An 18,704-nucleotide genomic window follows, 5' to 3' on the forward strand; every position below is an offset into this window, starting at 1 on the left:
ATCTTACTGTATTCTGGTGTTCACTGCTTCTTTTTCTTTTACATGTGGTTGCGTCTCTTCCGCGTTTCTTCTACCATGGCAGTACTTCCAAAAATCATGGATATAGTATTGTATAAATTTTCAAGGATATAGTATTGTATAAATTTGTACCAAAAATTTTAGAGGAAATTTAACCTTTATACTAGTATTGTATAAAATTGTACTGAAAATTAAAGGATATAATATTGTATAAATACAATAGTTTTAATTTCCTCGGCACTCTATTTCAATTATCATGCTTAAATTTTTACAATACTATATCCTTGAAAAATTTTAAATTAAAACTATTGATGATTAATGTTGTAGAATAAATTTTAAAATAAATAATTTTAATTAAACAAGTTAAACAAATGTACTATTATAAATGTTAAATTAGTGAATATTAATTTAAATTTGACAAATATTTAGTATAAATTAAATGACTTGAAAATAAATACTCTAAAAAAATTGATATTATAATTTAAATATACAATAAATTAGATTGTGTTTAGTTAATTATTTAACATATGCAGATATTATTGGGTTTAGTTAATTTTTAACTATTTTATAATGATAAACTAATAAATGGTTAATTCTATCCGATTCAAATTAATATATTTTAGAATAATTTATTTAATTTAAAATAATGCAAGGATATTTAATTTTGAATTGAAAATTAACATATGTAGACATTTTTTTATTTTTAAAGTTGACTACTAGCTAAAGTAACATAGCGTTTATTAATACCTTATCAATTTATTGTTCTTATTATAATCTCATATCAATATTATTATTGTTCATGTTTTTCTGGTCAGTATTTTTTCTTTATTTTTTTCATCAGGGCTAATACTATAAGATGTCATAGACCAAAAATATCCAACCCGACTCAGATAGCATCACAATTTCATAAATGGAGAAAAAAAATACTCATACCAAATGAACAGTCCAGCCCATCCCAACCATACTCCTCCAAAAATTACCTGTTCCAGACTAAAAAGATTAAGGGCCAGTTTGGGTAACTAACTTAATTAAGCTCCTTTTGATAAAATAACTTAAACAATAAATGACTTTGTTAAAAGTAATTTATAAATAAGTTATTTTGTATTTGGATTTTTAACTCTAAAAGTACTTATTTTAAAGAAATATAATGAAAAGTAGAAGTATTATGAGAGAAGTCATTTTTTTTAATTTCTCTATAAGCTCCAAAATAACTTCTTAGAAAGTTGCAATTTAGTTTTAAAAATTGCACCCAACATTAATACTACTACTTTTTATAAGTCAAAAGTTAAAAAAAACTACTTCTATAATTTCCAAACGACCCTAAATAATTAATCATCAGATTATCTACAAAAGTAACTCCTATTAATTAAACACAACCTGATCCACAATTTCGGTACATTCTGCTCTCTAAAACTACAACAGTATCTACTGAGACCAACAGAAACAAACACTACACGCGTTTGTTTTTCCTGCATCCACGATATTTTCTCACCCAAAAAAAAAAAAATTCACTTCTTCACCATAGAACTCACCCATAAATTATCAAATACATGAATCTCATCAATAATTATGTAAAACTTTTTATATGGTTAAACTCATAAAGCAATTACCAAAACTTTATAGAGCCAAAGAATGTTGATTTTCCTGGTTGCTTTTGTCCCCTTTGAATAAACATATTCATAAATCATAATTTCTTAACGACGAAGAGTTGTATATAATTTCCCCGCAGTTACTTACTCCCATTCTCATTTGCACACGCACAGATCACACGTCTTACAAATTCTTGATACGCAAAATGATGCCATCTCTTCCTTGCACCTCTTACCTCCCTTTCTTCCTTCACATGCCAACACATATTCATATACCTTCCCAACTGCCGCCGTCAACTTCAATCCAAATAAAAACACCCACTCTTGACTCTCCTCTCTCCACCTGCTTCCATAAAATCCATCTCAACAAACTTAACCAACTCCTTCAAGAAAATGCAATCATAGTCAAACCCCTCCATCATAATCCCAACCTCCACACAATAAAAAAAAAGTGAAAAATAAAAATAAATAAAAAATGCTGAAGAAACTGCGACGCAAGGTGAGCATTGCATTCACACAAGGCCTCAAAAAACGCCCTAAACCCTATAAAACCCCAAAACCAGAATCAGAATCACAACCACAACCACAACCACCATCACAATCACCAGAGTTTTCAGTTCCAACAACAATGCCACGCACCAATAAGCAGCGTTTTCCATTCATATTCCCAGAGACTGATTCCAATGTGCTTCCAGAACCTTCCAATTTCTTCTCCCAAAACCTTCTCTCAAACCCACTCCCAACAAACTCGTTCTTCCAAAACTTCGTTCTCAAAAACGGTGACGTTCCAGAATACTTTCATCCTTACCTAATCAAACCCTCAAATTCCTCTCTTTCCCTCTCATACCCTTCGCAAATCTCAAACACCGCATTCACCTACCAAGCCTTCAACTCCGATCTCACAATCACTAATTCAAACGAAAAAACCTTTCATTCCAATCACAAAATCTCCTCCTACAGTGATCTCAGTGTAACGTTGGAGATTCCTTCTTCTAATCTCAGATTCTTCCTTGTTAGGGGAAGCCCCTTTGTCACTTTCTCTGTTACTCAACCAACTCCTCTTTCAATCTCAACCATCCACGCAATCCTCTCTTTCTCTTCTTCCAATGAATCGCAAACCAAGTTCACTTTTCAGTTCAATAACGGCCAAACGTGGCTCCTCTATGCTTCTTCACCGATCAGGCTTAACCACACTCTCTCTGAGATCACTTCTGATCCGTTTTGTGGTGTGATTCGGGTAGCTCTTTTGCCGGGTTCCGATTCGCGGCAGGTGGCGGTTCTTGATAGGTTCAGTTCTTGTTACCCTGTGAGTGGTGATGCTGTGTTTTCAAAGCCTTATAGTGTTGAGTATAAGTGGGAGAAGAAAGGGTGGGGTGATTTGTTGATATTAGCACACCCTCTTCATCTTCAGCTTTTGTCTAATGTTGGTTCTGGTGTTGTTGTTTTGGAGGATTTGAAGTATAAGAGCATTGATGGTGATCTTGTTGGTGTTGTTGGGGATTCATGGATATTGGAAACAAATCATGTTTCTGTGACTTGGCATTCTATTAGAGGTATTAGGGATGGATCTTATGATGAAATTGTTTCGGCTCTTGTGAGGGATGTTGAGGGACTGAATTCGGCCGGGATATCGACGAATTCGTCCTATTTCTATGGCAAATTGGTTGCCAGGGCGGCGAGGTTGGCGTTGATAGCTGAAGAAGTGTGTTTCCCTGATGTGATTCCTGCTGTTAGGAAGTATTTGAAGGAGACCATCGAGCCGTGGCTCGACGGAAGTTTTAATGGGAATGGATTTCTGTATGATAAGAAATGGGGAGGCATTGTTACAAAGCAAGGGTCTAATGATTCTGGTGCTGATTTTGGGTTTGGAATTTACAATGATCACCATTATCATTTGGGATATTTTCTATATGGAATTGCAGTGCTTGCTAAGATTGATCCTGCTTGGGGAAGGAAGTATAAGCCTCAAGCATATTCGCTTATGGCTGATTTTATGACATTGAGCAGAGGATCGAACTCTAGTTTTACGCGTCTGAGGTGTTTTGATCTGTATAAATTGCATTCTTGGGCTGGAGGGTTAACTGAGTTTGCAGATGGAAGGAATCAAGAGAGTACTAGTGAAGCTGTGAATGCATATTATTCGGCAGCATTGATGGGTCTGGCTTATGGTGATCCCCACCTTGTTGCGATGGGATCGACGCTTACAGCGTTGGAAATTCACGCAGCGCAAATGTGGTGGCAAGTTAAAGAGGGAGGGAATGTATATGAGGAAGATTTCACAAGAGAGAACAGGGTAGTTGGGGTTCTATGGGCTAACAAAAGAGACAGTGCACTATGGTTTGCACCTCCTGAGTGGAGAGAATGTAGGCTTGGGATTCAGCTCTTACCAATACTGCCAATTTCTGAAGTCCTTTTCTCGGATGTTGATTTTGTGAAGCAGCTTGTAGAGTGGACATTACCTGCCTTGAACAGGGAAGGGGTTGGAGAGGGATGGAAGGGATTTGTCTATGCCCTGCAAGGAATCTATGATAGTGAAAGTGCGCTGCAAAAGATACGAAGCTTGAATGGTTTCGATGATGGTAACACGTTGACTAACCTCTTATGGTGGATTCACAGCAGAGGCGATGAGGATGACTCATTTGCGCATGGGAAACACTGTTGGTTTGGTCATTACTGCCACTAGGTAATGTTAATGATTTCAAATACTTGAAAAGATAATAAGTTACATAGTTTCTGGCATTGTACCTATTTATGTATTTGGTGTATGTTTCTTACAATTCCTCTGTAAGTATAAGTCTTTGGCGGTTCGCATTTATTCTGAGTCTTTAATGTTATGTTCACATCATAAATTTTGGCATTTTGAGTTAGTGAAGTTAAGGTGGCTAAAACAGATGGATGCCCTTTAATAAAGGAAACAACACTACACAAATATTGGTAATGTAACTATGATGGTAATTTCCTTTTGAATGATTTGTTAGCAGCAGAAACTTGGAAGTGTAAAATATGTGAATTCGTTTTACCAGTATGTTGTCCCTTAAATTTTGTATCTGGGGTCAAATACCTATGAAAGTTATTTATTCACAAGGCTTGTGATTTTCCAACTTAACCACAAGAATCCTGAAGGATATAAAGTATGACCCTTTTTTATTCTTTCCTTTCTAAACACCCGAAATTGTTTCTTATGTATTCTTAGTTTCTTACTAGCCACGCATGGCATCATCCTTTCATTTTTCATCAAACAATTCCTTTCTTCATACAATTCCCATTCCCCAATTCCTTTCTTTTTTGGTTCTCCTTTCTCTCCCCTCCAACTATATAAAAAATTACAACCCATTCCCTCCAACTAACTTAAACCCCTACCAAATCCAAATCTCATTCATAAATCAAACAATATAATTACTTAGCAGTGCCAAATTAAAATTCACAATGCTAAAAAGATTACTTAAAGGTAAAAAACGAAGACCACCACCACCACTTCCTCCTCCTCCTCCTCCGCCACCACCGCCTCCTCCTCCTCCTCCTCCACCACCTGCATCACCACCTCCTCCTCCTCTTCCTCCTCCTCCTCCTCTGCCATCATCATCACCATCACCATCCTCATTACTGCCACCGCCCACACCACCTTCACCTCCGCCCCCACCACCTCCACCTCCGCCATCACCAAAGCAACCAAACACACCATTCCTCTTCCCTAAAACAGATTCCAGAATCCTCCCAGATCCTTCAAACTTCTTCTCCCAAAACCTTCTATCAAATCCACTTCCCACAAACTCATTCTTCCAAAACTTTGTCATAAAAAACGGTGATCAACCCGAATATATTCACCCTTACCTCATCAAATCCTCCAACTCCTCCCTCTCATTCTCTTACCCTTCTCACTTGGCCACCCCCACTTTCATATCCCAAGTCTTCAACCCTGACATAACCATCTCCTCCATAACCAAACCCGATCATGGTCACTCTCACTTGAAGCATGTAATCACTTCCTACAGCGACCTGAGTGTAACTTTAGACATTCCCTCTTGCAACTTGCGGTTCTTCCTTGTTAGAGGAAGCCCTTTTGTTACATCATTAGTAACCAATAATTCGCCACTTCTTATCACAACCATTCATGCCATCACTTCATTCTCCTCGAACAGCAGTCTGACTAAGCACACCATGCAACTCAATAATGGTCAGACATGGCTCATATATACTACAACAGCAGTTACCATGACTAATAGTTGCCTTTCCGAAGTTACCTCTGATGGGTTCTCTGGCATTATTAGAATAGCATTGTTGCCTGATTCAGACGCCAAATACGAGTCATTTCTTGATAGGTTCAGCACTTGTTTCGCCATCTCTGGTGATGCTTCGTTCGCGAAAGCTTTTTGTGTCGAATACAAATGGGAAAAGAAAGGATGGGGTGAGTTGTTAATGCTAGCTCACCCTCTTCACCTTCAGCTTCTGTCAACTAACGATTGTGATGTAACGATTCTGAATGATTTCAAGTATAGAAGCATTGATGGGGACCTTGTTGGCATTGTTGGAGACTCATGGGTTTTGAAAAGTTACCCTGTTTCTGTTACTTGGCATTCCGCTAGAGGAATCAAAGAATCTTCATATGATGAAATTTCTGCAGCACTTTCTGAAGATGTAAATTCTTTGAACAACTCGGGAATAATCACAACAACATCTTGCTATTACTATGGGAAATCCATAACAAGAGCAGCGAGATTGGCTTTGATAGCTGAAGAGGTTTCATTTCATGATGTCATCCCGGTGATTAGGAAGTTTTTGAAGGATGCAATTGAGCCATGGTTAGATGGAACTTTCGAAGGAAACGGTTTTCTCTATGATTCAAAATGGGGAGGAATTGTTACTTCACAAGGATCTAAAGATTCAAGTGCAGATTTCGGGTTTAGTATTTACAATGATCATCATTATCATTTGGGATATTTTCTATATGCAATTGCAGTGCTTGCAAAGATTGATCCAGCATGGGGAAGGAAGTATAAGCCTCAAGCATATTCGCTTATGGCAGATTTCATGAATTTGGGAAGAAGATCAAACTCTAGTTACACCCGTTTGAGATGTTTTGATCTTTACAAATTGCATTCTTGGGCTGGAGGCCTAACCGAATTCGCAGACGGAAGAAACCAAGAGAGCACAAGTGAAGCTGTGAATGCATATTACTCTGCAGCGTTGATGGGTCTCGCTTATGGCGACACCCATCTTATTGCAACAGGATCAACTCTTGTAGCATTGGAAATGCATGCAGCTCAAATGTGGTGGCATGTAAGAGAAGGAGAAAACTTGTATGATGAAGAATTTGTGAAAGAGAATAGAATAATGGGTGTTCTTTGGGCTAATAAAAGAGACAGTGGTCTTTGGTTTGCTCCACCAGAATGGAGAGAATGTAGGCTTGGAATTCAGGTTCTGCCATTGTTGCCTATAACAGAGACATTGTTCTCTGATGTTGGTTATGTGAAGGAGCTTGTGGAATGGACAAAGGCAAATTTGAATAGGAAAGGTGTTGGTGAAGGGTGGAAAGGTTTTATCCATGCCATGGAAGGGACTTATGATAGAGAAAGTGCATTGCAGAAGATAAGAAACTTGAAGGCTTTTGATGATGGAAACTCTCTAAGCAATTTGCTGTGGTGGATTCATAGTAGAGGTGATGTTGTTGAGGAAGAGTTTGATCATGGAAAACATTATTGTTGGTTTGACCATTATTGCCATTAGGTGCTGTTCTTTATGTTTTCATGTTTCTATAATGTAAATTTAAGAGGGGCTAAAGTTAAGAGTAACTAGCTATTTAACCCTTGTCTGTCTTTCATGTTGATGTTTGTAAATTTGTGTCATTGAAAAGGTAGCATTGAATTGAATGAGATGTTTTCCGAGTGTTATATATGTTGAATACCTCAACCTTTTATATTATAACCAATTGACTATCTAATTTGTTTCTTTATCTATTTATAATCTGCACAAGTCGATACCGAGTTAAGCCTCAATGTAATCTTTGAAGTTGCACTCGAGTCTCATAGTAGTCCCTAAACTTAAAAGTTACCCATATTCATCCCTGAATTTGCACTCTGGGACTCAAACTTGTCCTTCCGGCAATTTCTGGCCACCTGGCGCTACCGAAAAGCTGAGTTGGCAGCCTTCGTGACACGTGGGCATTACACGGCTAGCTGATGTGGCAGAGTAAACTGTCCCGAATCAATTTGGTCCCTCAATTCAAGTTAAAACCCTAATTCCCAAATTTGAAGCCTACACTGCTCACTCTGTTCTCTTCTCTTTGTTTCTGTGTTCTTGTCTTCTCCAGCATTGAATCCCGACGGTTATGGCAAGCGCGAGCAATGCAACTGAGAGTTCGAACAACCCACGATCAATTGGAAGCATCATGAGGAGAATGAATAGAAACAGAGAAGCTTGTTTGCCAGAATGGTGTGCCTGCAGGCCGAGACCAGTGCTGCGGTGGTTAGTGACAGATTCTAATCCAGGGAGACCGTTCCTGGGTTGCCCAAACTACAATGTAAGTATTATTGTTGTTGATTGCTGTATTTATTGATATAAATTTTGCTGATTCAATTTTCTTGACTATGCAGACTGTGGGCAAGAAATGGTGTGGATTGTTTTTGTGGGTTAATAAAGTTTTGGAAGAAGATGTCATAGCATGTGATGATATAACAAGACATTCAGTTGATAATAAAGAATGGAAGATGAAGATTGCTTGAAAATTTGGTAAATTAGAGACTGAAATTAGGGTTCTAAAAATGGGAAGAATTTTGATGTTTGTGTTCATGCTGCTGATTGTAATTGGTGTTCTTGTATTAAAGTTGGATAGACAACAGGGTCAACTGTATCTACCAAAAAACAAATGACATGCATGGTATATGCATATATTGTTCATATACTTGTTCCTGTCCTTTTGTTTGAAAGAAATGCAAATTAAAGTGTTTGATTATATGCATACTTCTGTTCCTACACTTCTGTTCAATGAAATGGAAATGGACAGGATTTGAATTACTCTTAAGTCTGTAACAGAGGACAAAATATAACAAAAAAGCTGACAAAACTCAATTCAATAAAGTCATAATTCATATTGGTAATGCTTCATTCAAAAAAGGCATTATAGAGCCAAAACATCAAGTATATCAAAGTTGTTAACATATTGACCTCATAAGTTTCAAATACTAAAATTTCCAACACTAGGACAACGTTTAAGAAAGCATACATGGTAAAAAACTTCAGCAAAATAGATACACAAAACAGCATGTGTCCCTAAACATCATCCTAATCTTTATTTTTTGTGTCTGGGTGCCTTGAATCCAGGGTTGGGCACAAACTTCATGAAGTTTGCAAGCCTTGTAGCAGTCCCCTCTGTTGCACCTTGCATAGGATTAGGTGGGGGATTCCTTGCTCTCTGATTGCTTCCTGGTGGGATAGCAGCATGTGTGGTGGTTGCTGGTGGATTGCTACTCCCTGAAACTAGTTTTTTATGATACTTGGCAAATTTTCTTCTTAGAGGGAGCTTTGGTGACCTAACCAGTGAGGGTAAAACCTATCAGCGAAAACATATAAGATAGTTAGTGAACTAGGTAAGGATGTAAATATAATAAATTAAAAGTCATATAAGTTTGTGAACCTGTTGAGAGTCATCAGTTGCTTTCAAGGGTGGTTCATTTTGATCAACATTGATTTCAGTTGGGGCTTCTGGGACAGGGACAGTAGAGTTGGCCTGACCTTCACTACCATTAGCAGCCTCTGCAGTTGCAGCAGCGTCTTCATCAGCAGCTCTCTTTGGACAGTTCCTTTTGGTGTGTCCTGCTTCGCCACAATAACGACATCGACCTTTTTTATAAATTCTTTTCATTTTGGTCTTCAACTTCTTACTCCCACTTGGCTCCTCATCTGCATCCTTTCTTCTTTTATTCTTAAGTGGTCCTGGCTTGTTTCTAAATTTTGGTGCTTGTGATCTGTTGTATGGTGACTTTTCCTATAGTGCTTGACCTGGAATTGGATTGATATGGAAGCCATATGTGTTATTATATGCTTCCATGGTCAACCACTGATGACAAAACTCCTCCGGTCTCTTACCAACCATTGCCAGTGCAGCACACGCGTGCACACATGGCATCCCTAAACGGCATTCACACAACAACAAAGACAACAACAGTAAGCCAACAACAAAGGCTGATAATAATAATAAGACTAAAACAATGAATTTAAAAAATATTACCACTCAGTTGCCAGAAATCACATGTGTAGAGCCTCTTTCCCAAGTCCACAACCATGTTGGTTGGCCAGTCATGTACTTCAAACTTCTCATAGTCTGCGTCACCAGACCACATCGGGACCCAACTTTTTTATTCCTTCTGTATCTTTTCTAACCTGCTGCGCTGTATAGGAGGTAGAATTCCATTGTTTGAATTAAGCTTCACCTTGTTCCTAGCTATCGACCTCATTGCATACATCCTGACTTCTTCCAAGAGTGTGATAATAGGCTTAGCTCTAGCATCTTTGATCCTGGAGTTGAAGATTTCATAGGCATTGTTGCAGATATTGTCTATTTTAGGTGCATTACTGAAGAATGTCCGGCTCTAAGAGTCTCTAGGCCACTTATTCAAATACTCTCAGGCTTCCTTATTAACCCTCTCAATCTTTTTGATGATTTCAAGGAATCCATCTTGGCTAGTACACCTTGCACAATCCCATAGCAGCCCTCTAAGTTGGAGATCCTTCCATTACTTATTGAAGTTCTTCCACAAATGCCAAACACAGAATCTGTGATGGACATCTGGAAAAACCTCCTTAACTGCATTTATAAGGCTCTGTTTCAGGTAAACAAAAGGGTGTCAGATACTTGTTTTTGAGCACCAAGTTAGTCCCTACACTTATATAAGTGACATTAAACTAGTCCCTACACTTATGTAAGTGACATTAGACTAGCCCCTGTTACATACAAACAGAACATTATGCAGCATGTTATCAGCCAGGAATCATTCAGCATGTATAAACAGCAGCCCAATTTATAAACAACATGTTAAAGCACACCCAATAGCTAACAACTAATAAGTAATAATAGATTCACACTTAATAAGTAACAATAGATTAACAAATAGGTAACAACTAATAAGTAACAATAGATTAACAACCAATAAAGACAACAAATATTGCATGCCTTCTGCATATCTGAGATAAAACACAGCTTGTTCTTCTTATAATCCTCCAAGTCTTGATGAAGTAATTCTAAAAACCATCTCCAGTTCTCAATGTTCTCAACAGGGACAATTGCATAGGCAATCACATATATATGGTTGTTTGCATCTTGGCCAATAGTAGACAGGATCTAACCACCATGCCGAGTCTTCAGAAAAGCTCCATCCAAGCCTATGAGGGGTCTGCAACCTGCCAGAAATCCTTTTTTACATACCTCCAAATAAACATACATCTTCTCAAATATTGGATCATCATCAGGGTTGGACTGAAGTATAACACCAACTGTGACAGTGGAGTCTGGATTACTCTTCAGCAGTGTCAGCCCATAATCCATCACCATGCCATATTGGGCAGCAGCATTGCCGTACACAATAGATCTAGCATATCCTAAGGCCCTAGTCAGTGAAGACTTGTTTAGATTCAAATCGCATTTTGTCTTAAAATATTGTGCAGCCTCGGAGTGTCTCAGATTCGAATATTTTCTTAGCTTCTTCACCAATTTGCAGGCTAGCCACTTCCTATTAGCTAGTCTGTTTTTGGTCTCTCTTGCACAGGTGTGGTCATCCATAAACGTCTTGATCTGCCAGCAATTGTTCTCAGTATTATTAGAAGCATACACAAGCCAGCCACAACTCTCATCCTTACACACAGCTCTCATCCTCACGTTATCGTTCTTCTTAAACCAAATCCTTCTACCCTCTTGTATACAATATTCACGAACAGCCTCTTTGAACTCCATCTTTGTAGTGAATGTCATTTCAACCTCAAGCTTAAGCTCTCTAAACCTCCCTCCTTCTCTGAACGCAGGGAAGACGTCATCTGAATCAACTTCCTCCAACTCATCCTCAGAGTTCGGAGGAGTCTTTATTTCTTCCGAGTGCCATGAGTCTCCACCATCATAATCATTATAAGCCTCATCCTGCACATCATGATAAGGAGCAACTGATTCTCCAAACTTAGGAATCGGTCCAAAAATAATTTCATCATCCTCAGAATCTGAGTCTGCACAAACAGAACCATCATCTTCAACCATAACAACCTTCTTTACTTTTGTAAGTTTCTTGTCTGTCCTACTTCTCAGTTTCACATTAGTCTTTGCTGCTGATCTATACAGAGGCAACTCTTCTTCACTGGACACCTCATCACCACCAGGCCTATATGGTTCATCCTCTGCACTATCATCACTGTCATGGCTGTCTGAGAATTCTTCTGAACTAGTCAAAGCAACATAGGTTGTTTTGGCCTGTTTTTCCTTACGAATTGTTCTTGCAATATTTCCAGTAGCAGCAGCTCTTGTCAGTGGTCTCCTTCCACATGTTGCTGCTATTTTTACATTCTTACAGCTTCTCTTTGGTTTAGCCTTGGTTTTTTTCCTTTGGACCAAGGTTTAGGAATTGCAGTGGGTTGGACCATTTTTTTGTGAGATTTTGGGCTTGGTTTTACTGGGTTGGGCCATTGTTTTTGGTGGTGGATTGGGCTTAGCTCCAAGACTTGCAGTGGGTTAGGGAAAATTTTTTTTGGTATGTTTCGGTTACCAGCAGAAACTGAAGCAGGTGGCTCCTTTGGTTTTGATGTATCAGTTGGCTTTTTTGGCTCAGAAGTTGGAGTGCATGGTGTTGTGGTGGGAATTGGTTCTGTTATGGCATTGGTGGTGGGTTTTGGGGTGGGAAAAATGGTTGGTATCAGCATCAGCTCCTTGCCTTTAGATGCCACTGGTTCTGATACTCCATGTTCGTAGTACACATGTATAACCCCCTTGTTCTGCTGAGCCAGGTAACACATCTCCATGAGCTCCTTATCATCTGTTATTGCTCTTAAACCAGTTTGCAAAGGCCTATTAGGCACCAGCCACCAAGTTTGGCTAACCTTGTCATACCCAATTTTCTTGTGATAGTCTCGGACGAAAATACATCAAGTGTGTCTGTATCAATGCCCGGCAACTCACAAATCTCTCCACCGTTGTAAGACATACTTCTATCAGCCTCTGTGATAAACGACCCTCCATGGTGAAATATGATGGTAATCAACGGATCACCCATCTGCCATTTAAAAAAAAAAAGTTCATTGATCACAGTCATTGTCCTGAAACACATTAACAATTTGAAAACTCCACAACTAACTGCAGTAAACCCTAACACATAAAGAACAAATTTCTATATCATCAAAACACCAGAAACACTCTCAGTCTATAATTTTGTTGGCCAAATCACTAACAATCCTAGTTCTCATCAAACCCTAGCACAGAGCACAAAACAGAGGCGTTTATACCCACAGATTACAATCGAAAAAAACAGCCTGAACTTTTGTGAATATTAAATTAACAACAATATAAAAAAACAGAGAAACCACATATTTTTTTCATTTTTGGCTTACCTGTTTCAGAGAAACTAGCCTTCCCAACTCTGTGTATGAAGGAGATGACAACAGCGATGCTCCAGAACCTGAGTTTTCGACTGAAATCGGTGTGGTTAATGCAATCGCATATGCGCCATTGGTCACCGTATCGGAGAAGAAGAAACCTCACTTTGTGTTGTGTTTGTTTTGTGTTTTGAGAGGAGGGAGACAATATGTTAGTGTAACGTTGAGGAGGGAGGGAGGTTTTCAGCGTGAAACGACATCGTTTCATATCATTTTGGCGCCACAGTCAAAACGGTGTCGTTTCTATAACGCCCACGTGTCACGAAGGCTGCCAGCTTAGCTTTCCGGTAGCGTCAGGTGGCCAGAAATTACCGGAAGGACAAGTTTGAGTCCCGGAGTGCAAATTCAGGGACTACTATGAGGCTCGAGTGCAAATTCAGGGACTACATTGAGGCTTATCTTAACTCTTATTACTATACAAATTGTTGAAAACTGCTTCAAGTAAGTTCAAATTCGACACAACATCTTACTAGGTACATTTAAATATATCATTATTTTATATTATATTTTGGTGTTTTCATTCGAATAATTTTTTTGTAACTTTTTCTTATAATTTTTTGCAAACAGTGAAAACAACAAATTTTGAATTAATTAGGTTTATTCATGTTTAGTCGGCCTGGGATATAATTGATTGTTCATAATAGGGGTACACATAGGATGGTGAAACCAAGTTTGTCCTAACACACGACCCTAAATATACACCGGATCTATTTTTTAGACCCTAACCCGGCTCTAGACCCGATGAAACCTAAACATTTTCGGGTCACAATTATACCGGATCCGATTTATACCGGATCCAAATCAGATGAAAACCGAACATTTAAAACTTTAACAATAATTTATAAAGAAACTTATTTATGATACACTTATTTATAAAGAAGAAACTTGTTACCGAAAAGTTGATATCCATATTTGAACTTAAATTTGTTTATAAATTCTAATTCAACAAGTGTGATTAAAAATAAAACAATAAGCTTATAATTAATATAATATAATATTAGAATTAATTTAAAACATATATACTTTTTTTAATTCTCTTAGGGTGCACATGGATCGGATAAAACTGGATTCGTCTTGGCCAGATCCGGCCTTAAATAATGACCGGGTCTATTTTTTAGACCCGTACCCGATCCTAGACCCGATGAAATCACACCAAACTAACCCTAAAATATTCGAGTCTGGACCAAATCTTCGGACCGGACTGAACCATGTACACCTTTAGTTCACAATCTCCGTTGCCTACCTAGCAGAATTTTGATAGTTTATATTATCAATGCAAGAAAATTAGAATATTTTTATCAAGATGAATGAAAAATTACAGCAATATCACTAAATGTAAATTACTGAACGAATGAAAAAGTACTTCGCCACATAAACGTGGGGGCATATGCAGAGACGCAAATATTGTTGGTTGAAACAAAGAAAGATAAATATCATATAGTATATCGTCATATATATATAAATAAAAAAAAAAAAAGGAGAGTATCGGACTCTATTAACGGTTGATTTGAAAATCTTGATAATAAACAAAACATGTGACTGCACTACAGTATAGAACCTGGTGCGTTGATGTTCTTCGACGTTGAAATCTTGAAAATAAATTTACAATCAAATAGCAACATATAACTAGTTTTGAGTACGGTCTTTCTCCTGTTGTACTCTGACCACTTTGCATTTGAGTTCTTCCATGAAGAATTCTTCTAAATTTATTATTGATGGGAGTGTGTGGCACTGGTATCAATTTCCCAAAACAACCAAGAGGCCAACTGAAAACGTGGAGAAAAATCTATTATATATTCCTAATCTATTATAGCATTCAAAGATTATCTTAGCGTTCAAATGCCAATGATTTTCTTACCTAATAAAGCCAATAATGACACAGATGAACCACTGCTTCCAATTAAGCCTGACTGTGGAAGTGAATTTTCCGAGGAATTCAACGATGATAAACTGGAAGAACAAAAAAAAAATAGCGATTTTATTGTTTTCTTAAAATGTTCTCAAACAGAAAAAAGAAGCCAAAATCTAGAGAAAAGTTCAAAGAGCGCTAACCTGAAGCACAACTGTCAAGCCTATTATTCCCATAAAGAGGTAGTTTCTCGTGACTCCTTTAAATATGTTGAATTCATCTAGCTTCCTTGCATTAAATTCATTGAAGATCTGCACTTTTGAAAATAGAATTCTTAAGAATTAAAGACGGAGTAGCAAGAAATCTGGTAGAATGTGATCATGATGATTAAGTGCTAACTCCTTGCTAGAAGCTAAGGAGCAGAATTATTCATGATATTTATGTGCTTGCTTAGTTGCATTATGTCAATTCTTCTGTATTTACCGTTCAATTTCACTAATTTTATGCTTTGTTCCTCTAATTGCATAATTGATTAAATATTAGATTTCTACTTTGTTATATGAGTTAAATTTATATGAGGATCACTTAAACTATAATGCACATATATAAAGCAGGATACCAGGATCTATCATAAGGAGCCAAAATTGATAAATCCAGGCCTCTTCTCACTAATCGAACCATAATTCAAGCTACGAGAGTCCGATTGATCAGCACCATGTCAAAGATAGCCGGATCACTGCCTACGCCCTGTTGACGTCTCAACAGCGCAACTCTGGGGCAAAATCAACCAGACAATGCAACTACTACCAGGCTAATGGTCATGTGTTAGGGATTTGGATAATATGGGCATGGGGTGTCCAAAATCGAGTATTATAGGATGTTTAATGTTGTATTTAAAGAGTGTGGTTCTTTCTCATTAACAGCTAGCTTTTAAGGTGTTGTTTTCCACTTTCTTTAGAAATTGAGCATACTATGTAGGGCTGGCCCATTCAGGCCCGACACGCCTCTGCCTACGGGTTATACGGGTTTAGCCCGTTTAAGCATGCTTTGTTCATAGGCCATAATTTTTCAGAGCTCGAGAGACTAAATAGGGCTGCCTATTTACTTTTATTTTTATTTTTTGAAAAATACTTTTAGCAAAAGAGGCCACTTTTTTGTCAAAAACCTTGTACGAACAATTTTTTAGTTGGTGAGTCAGATTTTCGGGTCAGATCATGGAGAATATTAACAAAAAAAAGTTCTATTTTTTTTTAGAAATGCAAAAAAATTAAATGGCAGCCCATTTAGCCTGTGAGCTGGCCTATTTAACCCGACATATAGACAGACCTAATTCTAGAGACAAAAATCCATCCGTTTAAACGGGTAAACGGACTGACCCAATGAGTTTGACCCATTTTGACAGCCTTATACTCTGGCCAATAGGCCTTTCAGATTGATGAGTACTCAATAGCAATGGGAACTAGTTTCAAATTTCTTTGTCATTATATAAACTTTAGTATGAGTATGAAATGCCAGCCATTTGAATTATGATTAGTTGCTATATAAGAATAATAAGAGAATTGATTAGAGATCAAAGTACATGAAGCAAAAGCAAAAATAAGGCCTAGAATATTAGAATATTAGATATATAGAATTAACATCCTTTATAATATCTTCTTCATATTAGATTTAACAAAATGAACACTTAGAACCTTTTGATGCATAAATCTAATGAATTATGATAATGAAATCTTTTAAGGCAGTACTTAGTGTAAGATTCGAGAAATTAATGTGAAAAATTATGATATATATGCAAGGTTTGGTTATATAAATCTTATTTTCTACGTTATTATAAATGTGATTACTTAGATAGGTGTTATTCTCTATATTGTTAGAGAATAGATTAGTGTTGTCATATAAAAGTTATAGCAAATTTAGGTGTCATTAGCTCATTATAAGAGGACTTTGATATCTTTTGTAATATATCATAAATAGATAGATTACTGAAGACGAGTACTTACCTGACATAGTACAAATGCATCGAAGATCAATGTTTTCTTCAATTTAATCCCATGATCAGTTGCATCATGTGTGAAACCCGGAATGCTACCTTGAAAGTTTAGAGCGAGCAAGACAGACACCTGATATACTACCTGAAGAGCCATACTCATAATTATCAATTAAATAAGAAAATATAAAATAGTATAGAAGAATTGCAAGTAACATGTAACAGATAAACAAGAGATTGTGGTTTCAAATTTCCTTAAGTTGATTGGCTATAGGTAAATAAATGGCTAAATAATCCTACTAGCATAAAATGTCATGACAGCTATCAAAATGCAAAATAAAATTTACCTGTATCAATATGTTCCTCCACATAGTATTTGAGATTAACGGTTCTCTGAAAAGGATACAAGTTATTATCAGTTCCATGTTGACCATCCAAGCACACAGATATTATATGTTATACTTCTTTTCTTATAGCCCCAAATGAAATCAGCCCATTCTTCATAATGAAAAAGGTAAATGCAAACACAAATGATGATTTAGCTGCCTTAAAGTTTACAAGATAGACAAGTACAAATGTAAGGAGTTCAGAATCATTAGATTTATAACTTCAATTGTGTATAAGAACAACTAAATCATCAAATGTTGCTTACATCTTCATTTTTGTACTTTACTATCTTATGCACTTTAGAGAAGTAAAAATGAGCAATTATATACATCAAATAAAGCCATTAGTTCCATGTCTTAAAACTGCTTTCTTAGGAGGGAGTTGCAAATAGATTATTATTTTTAGAGTAATACCCCTTATCAATATAATATTCTCCTTGATCAGGCAATAATTTTCTACTAGGATCCATTGAGCTGTTAATAGGTTTGCGATTCATCGTACCCACTTTTTAGGTTGAGCCACCTTAATACCAAGGAAGTATTTGAATTTTCCAAAATCCTTAGTCTGAAAGTGATGAAATAGATGTTTCTTCAACTGAGTTATGCTTTCATGATTATTACCAGTTATGACTATATCATCTACATAAACAACCAAATATATGCATTGCCCATATAAGTTGTGTTGATAAAACATGGAGTGATCATATTCACTTCTTTCATACCCAATCCTGGAACAACACAGCTGACTTTGTTTAACCGCTCAAGGGATTATTTTAGCTCAGAAAGAGAGCGTTTCAACTTGCAAACCAGTCCTGACTCCTTATGAGCAACAAACCCAGGTGAATAGGTGATTGCTCCATGTATACTTTCTCATCAAGGTCTCCATGAAGAAAGGCATTCTTGATATCCAATTGATACAGCGGCCAATGATTTTGATAGTAGATGACTAAGAACCCTAGGCTCTTATGTACAAGAAGCGATCAGTATGTCTGTATGTGAATGCTTGAGTCTTAGTTTGCGTTTTTTATATACATTATTGAAGTAAAAATTTAACCAAAAATCAATCATTAAATCAGTCACTATATATCTCTCTGTATCTATCTGTGTATATATAATCATTCTTCGTCATTACAATGTCTAATAAGGAAGAAACTAATTATTCCTAATTGATTCTAATGGACCTTAACTGATCCTAATTGATGCATGAAGGAACTATAATATATAATATCAACAACTAGAATACCACAGATGTC

The 18,704-nt window shown here is 37.0% G+C and overlaps 3 protein-coding genes and 1 long non-coding RNA gene across 14 annotated transcripts in view; 3 read left to right on the forward strand and 1 right to left on the reverse strand.

Moving 5' to 3' along the window:
- Positions 1 to 1,765: 1,765 nt before the first annotated feature.
- On the forward strand, positions 1,766 to 4,456 carry LOC112784100 (glucan endo-1,3-beta-D-glucosidase). Its single transcript, XM_025827217.3, has one exon. It carries the CDS (start codon positions 2,083 to 2,085, stop codon positions 4,288 to 4,290), a length of 2,208 nt encoding a protein of 735 aa, XP_025683002.1. The 5' UTR covers positions 1,766 to 2,082; the 3' UTR covers positions 4,291 to 4,456.
- A 577-nt stretch (positions 4,457 to 5,033) lies between these two features.
- LOC140172870 (glucan endo-1,3-beta-D-glucosidase-like) lies at positions 5,034 to 7,495 on the forward strand. Its single transcript, XM_072230157.1, has one exon. The coding sequence runs from the start codon at positions 5,034 to 5,036 to the stop codon at positions 7,329 to 7,331; it is 2,298 nt and encodes a 765-aa protein (XP_072086258.1). The 3' UTR covers positions 7,332 to 7,495.
- Positions 7,496 to 7,914: 419 nt separating this feature from the next.
- LOC112784099 (uncharacterized) lies at positions 7,915 to 8,556 on the forward strand. Its single transcript, XR_011878899.1, has 2 exons — positions 7,915 to 8,124; positions 8,198 to 8,556. It is a non-coding gene; the product is annotated as an uncharacterized lncRNA (long non-coding RNA).
- Positions 8,557 to 14,633: 6,077 nt separating this feature from the next.
- The window catches only part of LOC112782441 (calcium-transporting ATPase 8, plasma membrane-type), a 34,213-nt gene continuing 30,142 nt past the window's right edge, over positions 14,634 to 18,704 (reverse strand). For 5 of the 11 annotated variants that reach the window (XM_029296131.2, XM_029296132.2, XM_029296130.2 and 2 more), the window contains 6 exons: positions 17,954 to 18,016; positions 17,413 to 17,458; positions 17,079 to 17,210; positions 15,282 to 15,389; positions 15,088 to 15,179; positions 14,634 to 14,995 (listed from right to left, as the gene is read on the reverse strand). In XM_029296131.2, coding sequence (XP_029151964.1) covers positions 14,725 to 14,995; positions 15,088 to 15,179; positions 15,282 to 15,389; positions 17,079 to 17,210; positions 17,413 to 17,458; positions 17,954 to 18,016 — 712 coding nt within the window. In that variant the 3' untranslated portion in view covers positions 14,634 to 14,724. Of the gene's footprint in view, positions 14,996 to 15,087; positions 15,180 to 15,281; positions 15,390 to 17,078; positions 17,211 to 17,412; positions 17,459 to 17,865; positions 18,091 to 18,173; positions 18,441 to 18,704 lie in introns of all 11 variants that reach the window. The other 6 variants (XM_072230159.1, XM_072230160.1, XM_025824816.2 and 3 more) reach the window with 4 other exon arrangements.

The sequence above is a fragment of the Arachis hypogaea genome, chromosome 20 (assembly GCF_003086295.3).
Source record: "Arachis hypogaea cultivar Tifrunner chromosome 20, arahy.Tifrunner.gnm2.J5K5, whole genome shotgun sequence".
Lineage (NCBI taxonomy): Eukaryota > Viridiplantae > Streptophyta > Magnoliopsida > Fabales > Fabaceae > Arachis > Arachis hypogaea.

Excerpts from the sequence above, each read along its gene's own strand:
- LOC112784100 (XM_025827217.3), top strand. The coding sequence starts at position 2,083 with ATGCTGAAGAAACTGCGACGCAAGGTGAGCATTGCATTCACACAAGGC.
- LOC140172870 (XM_072230157.1), top strand. The coding sequence starts at position 5,034 with ATGCTAAAAAGATTACTTAAAGGTAAAAAACGAAGACCACCACCACCA.